At 35.3% G+C, this 7857-nt stretch overlaps 1 protein-coding gene across 2 annotated transcripts in view; it reads left to right on the forward strand.

Annotated features, from left to right (window-relative positions):
• Positions 1-527: 527 nt before the first annotated feature.
• Positions 528-7857, forward strand: part of tfap2c (transcription factor AP-2 gamma (activating enhancer binding protein 2 gamma)) — a 45031-nt gene continuing 37701 nt past the window's right edge. For both annotated transcript variants that reach the window (XM_088339072.1, XM_088339073.1), the window contains exon 1: positions 528-851. In XM_088339072.1, coding sequence (XP_088195198.1) covers positions 804-851 — 48 coding nt within the window. In that variant the 5' untranslated portion in view covers positions 528-803. The remainder of the gene's footprint in view (positions 852-7857) is intronic.

Genomic DNA, 7857 nt, shown 5'->3' on the forward strand with positions numbered 1-7857 from the left:
GTAGTAGTAGTAATATTTTATTGCCTTATTGAACAAAACGCAGACTCCCGTACAAAAACACTCCTGCAATGTTTCGTTAACATTAGAACCAAACTTGTTTTCTTTATCCTCACTGTAAAATGTGGAACTGGAGTGCCACGTCCAATTTCGTTGTCACAATATATCCCATGTTGTAACAATGACAATAAAGGTATATTCTATTCTAATCTATTCTACAAACAATCCAAATTACAGGACAACATAGATAAACAAAAAAAATCCAGTGTCAAACAGTTAAGTTACATAAAAATACCAAAAAGTTTTAAAATATTTTTAGTTTTTTTTGGTACAAAAAGGTTACAGACTGCTTCTTTATGGCAAACACGGAGCTCCCGGCGCTCCGTGTTTCAATTGGCTATTTCTTAAGCCAATCAGCGATAGCTCATCTTTTTTTTTCTCTGACGTCACTAATCAAGGCAACGCCTACTCAAGGCTCCCGCGCACTTCGGCGAGCCCGGTGCTTTTTGCGTCCATCAGAGGGAGTCAAGTTTCTTTCCGTCAAATGCGCGATCGAACTACGACCCCCTTAACAGACGCCGCGAACCGCCGCCGAGACCACAAGAGAAAGCTTTAGTTCTTTCTCTATTAAAGTGGAACTGATTCGGGTCGGAGGCTGGATCGCGGACTACTTTTTCCGGAGCTTCCTCAGCAAACTGGATTAGCCGCAAGCAGCTCTTTTCGCTTCGAGTTTGGTTTAATAGTATTGTGTATTTTGGTTTTGTTTTCTCGGGGGTGAATAACTTTTTCTCCCCCTGGGACTCACCATGTTGTGGAAATTAGCAGACAACGTCAAGTATGAGGATGACTGTGAGGTGAGTTCAGGGACAGTACTTGTCAATTTATACTTTTTCCCCGTATTGTATACTTTTTTGCTGGTGGGTGCGGCGTACATGCGACAAACTGACGCGTGTTTCCAATTCGTTTAATCATTTTTTCATGTTTAGTATAAGAATTCAAACCCCGTGCTAAAAAAAAGCGTTTTTTTGTTGGACCGATCTCATCTTGCACATATTGGATCTATCCGGCAGGGTTGGTAGGGTTACTTTAACTTGATTACTTTCAATTACTTTTGGATTACTCCAATACCAAATAGGCTAATAAAAGACAAAAGAAGCTAAATATGAATAAAATGATGACTCACGACACGTGGTAAGCTTTCTCTTCTGGCTTTGATCTCTTGGATCTCCGGCAAAACGAACATAAAATGCGACAGAAACAAAATGAAAATAAATCCAAACAGCTTTTTGCCGTTCCACGTATTCCGTTACTCCCCAAGCCTGCACAAAATGTAGTCATTTTATCCATATTTAGTTTCTTTTGTCTTTTATTGGCATATTTGGTATTGGAGTAATCCAAAAGTAATTAAAAGTAATCCAGTTAAAGTAACCCTGCTATCCGGATAATCTGGTTGCAAACGACAACGTAATTGCGGAGTTCTATTTACAAACAGACATATATTTAAAATAAAAGTGCTTTTGGGTGAGATCGCTTCCATTGACGAAATAAAAATACAACGTTCTGTTTTTCCCTTTTCACTCTAATGCCGACAGTGAACGACTTTTAAATCATGTAATGAAAGTACAAAGAGTATATAGGAAGAAAATCGGGCACATATACTCCAATATATTTGCGGCTAATTGAACTAAAATGTTTTTAATTAACAGTTTTTGTATCAAAGCAAAAACAACTGTCGTGCAAATGGAGTCTGCAAAATTGCGATGAATAATAAGCAAGATTAAATTTACTGCAAGTGGGGAAAAATATGCTGGAAGATGTGTTAGTGTTTTTATTTGATAAATTAAATTAAGTTTTAAATTATATATGTTTTTATTCTGCGCATCTTGTCATTCTGTGAGTCATTAGGTGCTCTATTGTGTTTATAAGGTTTATTGTGCTCAAGAAAGGCAATTTTAATAATTAATAAAATGAGCTATTTACTGAGAATGACAGGTATGAAAAACAGTCGCAATAGTTTAAAAAAAATAAGCAAAACCTTATTCATTTTTCGATCACAATTTAGCAATCCACGAGAGTCCAAACACAACATTTAACGATTTCACGGACTACAGTCGCTCTCTTATGGTTGGTTTAGTTCGGATTAACACTTAAAAAATGAATGAAGATTTACAATAAGACAAACAAATGTTGGTCTGAAAGGGGGAAAGTTTCTTTGAGTCTTATCTTGTTGTACATTGAATGTTATATTCAGTATTTTGAGTTGCATTTCGGTGTCTGAAAAGTTCTATACAAATCAATTTAAATTTGGATTAAAAATAAAAGAAACAAAACAAAATAAAAACTATTTAATAACGCAAAAGAGAAAAAAGGGTCAAAAACACACGCCAACAAATCAGCCTATAACCTCTCCAAACTTAAGGTTGTGTTGCTTTTGATTTTCTTACAAAGGACAAAGAGATTTTAAAATGTATTCAAAGGTAGGATAAGTATTATTGATTAATTATAATCTATATTTCAAATATTGGCCCTTGGGCAGTTATTTTCTAAATTTTAATATCAGCTAATACTTCTCATTTTAATAATTTCTCTTTTTATTAAAATAACAAATGAAGGATGAAAAACACAAGTGACAAGTACGTGAGGGCCCCATAGGAAAACATGAGATTTTAAAATGTATTCAAAGGTAGGATAAGTATTATTGATTAAATATAATCTATATTTCAAATATTGACCCAGGGGCAGTTATTTTCTAAATATTAATATTAGTTAATACTTTTTCATTTTAACAATTTTGATTAAAATAACAAATTAAGGATGAAAAACACATTTTGCCAGGAAACATGTTTGTAAAATGATTCTAAAATTAGAACTACTACAAAAAAAAATAAACAGTAGAAGTCCAATTTTGAAAAATCAGCTTTTAATACTCAGTAAAAACAGTTCATTTAACACCGCAGATAGGGTAGTATTAAAAATTCACTCTTTAAGTGTTAAACCAGCTCGTAATTCAAACCTTAAAGAGTAAATGTAGGAAAGAGTGTTCAATGAACACTGGTAATTTCACTGTGGAGCACAGCTTTATATTTTTCTAATTCAGAATGGGTTGCATCAATAAATGGGGTACACTACTGCAAAAATGGTTGGGGATCACTGATATCAAGGATACCCATGATTTTGTACCTCACAGTTAATGTAAAAATGGTGATTTTATTCTATCGAAAGTATTAGCTTTGGTGTGTTAGTTAAGGAATACAAAATCAAGTAGCATACTTTTAACCTCAGCCAATTGCTTTCCGTACTGACGATTGTAATTCCCCATACTTAGCAATAATAAACCTAACAAACACAACACAGTACTAATGTATTCACAGCAAGACAGATTATGCACCGATTGGGTGTCAAACCCCAAGGGCCACATCAGAAAAACAGTTAAAGGGCCTGATGTCACCTAAATGTAGATACATTGAAAAAAAAACCACTTTTTTATGGCTAATATCTCATCACAAACAGTAAAATTGCATTGATAAAAGGCGGAGACACATATATTATAAACTGTCAAAATAACCAAATCTTGAACATTTTCGGGATGATTTATTTCACAATTCCACTCATTGGCATTAGTGTGTAGTGCCGTGTAGTGATACTTCACTTTGCGGGTATGGTTGTTAAAAAGCATTGTTGCAAGTTTTTGGTCAAATAACTCTCGACTAATTCATTTTTACATGCATTTTAAACTCACCAGGCCACTTAAAATGACTTTTGGCCCTCGGGCCATGAGTTTGACACAGTGTTGCTATTTTTCTATTAAAACAAGATAAAAATGATGTAGAATAAAATATAAAAGATAATTTGTGTAAACAAGTTATTTTCTCATCTCATCATCAGCTACACCGCTTATCCTCAGTAGGGTCGCGGGGATGCTGGAGCCCATCCCAGCAGTCATCAGGCAGTGGGCAGGGGACATAAGTTATTTTCTTTTACCAAATAATCAACACTAACAAATCTATCAGCATCTTTATTAGTTATTTCCCTACTTACTGTAAATTCAATGTTGCTTCATACATGTATCGGTGTATAAAAGAAAAATATCCTGTGCAAAAATGATCCCACAGCTTACACAATTTGAAATTGTGTTAAAAAAGCTATTAAATGCGGAGAAATATATAAACTGCAAATCTGTTTGGAGGTTTAATATGCCAATTATTCTTATGTAGTGTTTCTCAAATGGTAGGCAGGGATGCAATAAATAAAATATGCATGTACTAACCAGTTTCAATTTTTTTTTAACGAATAATTTTTGTATATATACATATATAATGTATATATGTATACATTATGATAGGTACATATATACATTATATGTAAATATCATAATGTATATATATATATATATATATATATATTAAAATAAATAAAAATCAAATTAAAATTAAAATTAAATATATATATATTAGTATTAAAATGATACTAAGAAACCAGTTTCTTATATATATATATATATATACATTATATATATTAAAATATTAAAATAAATAAAAACAAAAATAAAATTAAAATTAAAAATATATATTAGTATTAAAATAATACTAAGAAACCAGTTTCTGCTCAGGCAAAATAATACTAAGAAAATATAGAAACATCACTTAACATCCTTAACAGTAGATGCTAATAATTGCCTGCAAATGCAGAAAAAGACCGAAAAATTGTGTTTGCACATGTTGAGCATTGCCAAATATGGAAGATAATATAGTAGATTTGGATTTTACCATCTAGAAGATAAAGTCACTGAAGTGAAGTTTTTTGGATTTTATCTAATTAAACATTAAAAATGAATGCAAATACTTCAAGTTGATTTAGTATTGCAGGTCTTTTTTATGTAGCTGTATTCTTCTATCTCTGATTTTAACCTCCAAATTAAGTATTGACCTTCAATTATTGACCAAATTAACTTCTCAATCAATACTCGACCGGTAACGGAAAACTGAATTGATTTGTCAAATAATTTGATGATTATTACTTTCTTATAAAATGTAGCATGGCGTCGATGTAATTATTATTAATTATCTCATCTCATCTCATCAGCTGCACCGCTTATCCTCAGTAGGGTCGCGGGGATGTTGGAGCCCATCCCAGCAATCATCGGGCAAAATGATTGTAAGCTCAGGAAACATGGGTGAAGTGAAAAATACATCTTTTATTGAACATACTGTGAAATCGTAGAAAAAAATGAATACATCTAAAACTAACTTAGGAAAAGGCAAAAAAAAAATAGGCGCGTTAGCAGCAGAAGAACAGAATACAAAACAAATCTAATTCCATTCATTATTCAACTGCAATGTCCGTAACAAAAGTACTTCATGATTCTGAATACATTTTCTTATACAAATTATTAATTCATTGTCTGCATTTAATTATTTTTGGTAATATACGGATTAAAGGGATAACCACAAACCTGTTTTTTTTCATTTTCTTCTTTCATACTTCCTTTTTTTCTTAACTTCTTTATACAACAGAATAATTCGTAATATAATGCATCAAAGCAAGTGAGCCGTTTGAGAGCCGGCTCTCTTCAATAGGTTGAGCCGTTTGAGCCGGTTCTCTAAAAAGAGACGGACTTCCTTTCACTACACAAACTACCACATGAAATCCGAGGCGGCAGATGCATGCGCACAGTAGCATCAAACCGCTCGCTTCGTTTGCAAAAAAAAAAAAAAAAAGAGAAATAGGCTACCGCGGCGAACTGGTTCGACTTGATTGATTTGCTGTTTCGTGATAGTCAGTGTATATCACTGACATTGGGGCGGCAGTAGCTCAGGAGGTAAAGCGCTCGTCTTGGGATCAAGGGATCCCGGTTCGAATCCCGGCTCGTCCGTGTTACATGTCGAAGTGTCCTTGGGTAAGACACTGAACCCCTCATACCCCCAATAAGCAGGTTAGCGTCTTACATGGCTGCAATACAAGGCCGCTATTGGGAAATGTGGAGCGCATTGTAAAGCGCTTTGGGAAGTCATTGACTTGAAAAGCGCTATAGAAATGCAGATCATTTAATTTCATTTCACCAAACGACGATTGATGTTTACAACATTTTAACACCTGACATTTTTTTCTTCGAACTGCATGCATTCATTTTCAAATATGCTTGTCAGGCACAGTCTGGCATAATGTTCAAGCTCTGTTTTATTGCCAAACATATGCATAATATGCGTATCAAATGACCAATGAACTTCATCAAAACCATGTTAGTAGGGTCGTGGGGGTGCTGGAGCCCATCCCAGCAATCATCGGGCAGTGGGCAGGGGACACCCTGAACTGGTTGCCAGCCAATCGCAGGGCACACGGGGACAGACAACTCACTCGCTCATTCACACCTAGGGACAATTTGGACCGGCCAATTCACCTGAAATGCATGTTTTTGGAATGTGGGAGGAAACCGGAGCGCCCGGAGGAAACCCACACAAGCACGGGCAGAACATACAAACTCCGCACAGGAAGTCTGGATTTGAACCCACGCAGGAGGTTCCCAAGACATGAACTGTGCCGCACATGCGCTAACCACTGCGCCGCCGTGCTGCCATGTTGGCATGTATGTTACGTAAATTTTTCCGAATGGAGTCCTACTCAGTTTTATTCAACTGCCTGCTGTTCTTTCTCTTTAAATGTTCATAAACCACCGAGGTACTGCCATGATACGCGAGGTCTGCTTTGCCAATTTTGCAAGTAGTGTTTTTATTCGCTGTATCCAGCCTAAACTGTCCCCAAACTATATACGTTTTGGGACGCGTCCTACATGTTGAGAGACCATTTCTGTATGTTTATGTTACTGCTCGCTACGCTATTGTGCACGTGTGACTCTCAACAGAGATTATAATCGTGCAAAGATGCATCCGTTGGAAAAAGATGCATCTGTTAGATGCATTTGTTGAAGAAAATAGTCAACGGCAATGTTCCCTGTAATTTTCCTTACGGGTCTGAGCGTTCACACAAAGTCGGTGAGCAACGCTTGAAACAACAGTGAGCAACAGCAATCCCAAGTGTGGCCACTAAGTCATTAGCAGTACGATACACAACTGTATTAAATCTCATTTTTGGTGGAAGTACAATGTTGGCAACAAAATTGACTTGGTATAATTGGAAATTTTCCCTGTATTTGTTTCTATTTTTTTTATTTCTTTAAAAAATATCTCATTGTGTTTATTTTTTCCTAGCTGTTACTTTTTTCTTTTTGTTCTCTATTTACTTTTTTCCTTTGTTTCTTTCTTTTCTTTTTTTGGCTTTTTTTCTAAATTTTTCCTTCTTTTTTTTCTCTTTCTTTTGATTCTTTTTTTTCTGAGCTTTTCACTTCTTTTTCATTTTGGTATTTTTTTTATTTTTTGATCAATTCCCCCATTCCTTTAAGTCATTTTGTGCATAATTTTACATAATATTTGGTCATGTTGGGATTAAAGAAGCAAAAAAAAACCTGAAGAGCCTATTAGGACCCGAGCCGAGCTTAGGTCGCCGGTTCTCGAAAAACTCTACTGACTTTACTCAACTTCGTTCTACTTCAACTTTGACTTCAAAATACCGCATTTAGAACACAACGTCAGGGGAACCCTTGTATTTTTACCTTCACGCACTGTAACTTTGACTTAATTCGCTTCTTAATTAGCAATTTCGTGCCCTGATTTTTGTGAGCAGGCTGGATTTTCTTGTTCGCGGAAAAGCTCTGGGTAGTGCGCAATTGCGCACACACGCAGCTTAGAGGGAACAGTGGTCAACGGTAGAATTCAGTGTCGACTATTTCTATTCTTGATTCCGTCAACAACCTCGCTTAATCGTTGCAGCCCTACTTGAGAAGTGGAAATATTTTCTTGATTTGAT

This window comes from Urocampus carinirostris, chromosome 6, assembly GCF_059441175.1.
Source record: "Urocampus carinirostris isolate Australia breed hairy pipefish chromosome 6, RoL_Ucar_1.0, whole genome shotgun sequence".
Taxonomy (NCBI): Eukaryota; Metazoa; Chordata; class Actinopteri; order Syngnathiformes; family Syngnathidae; genus Urocampus; species Urocampus carinirostris.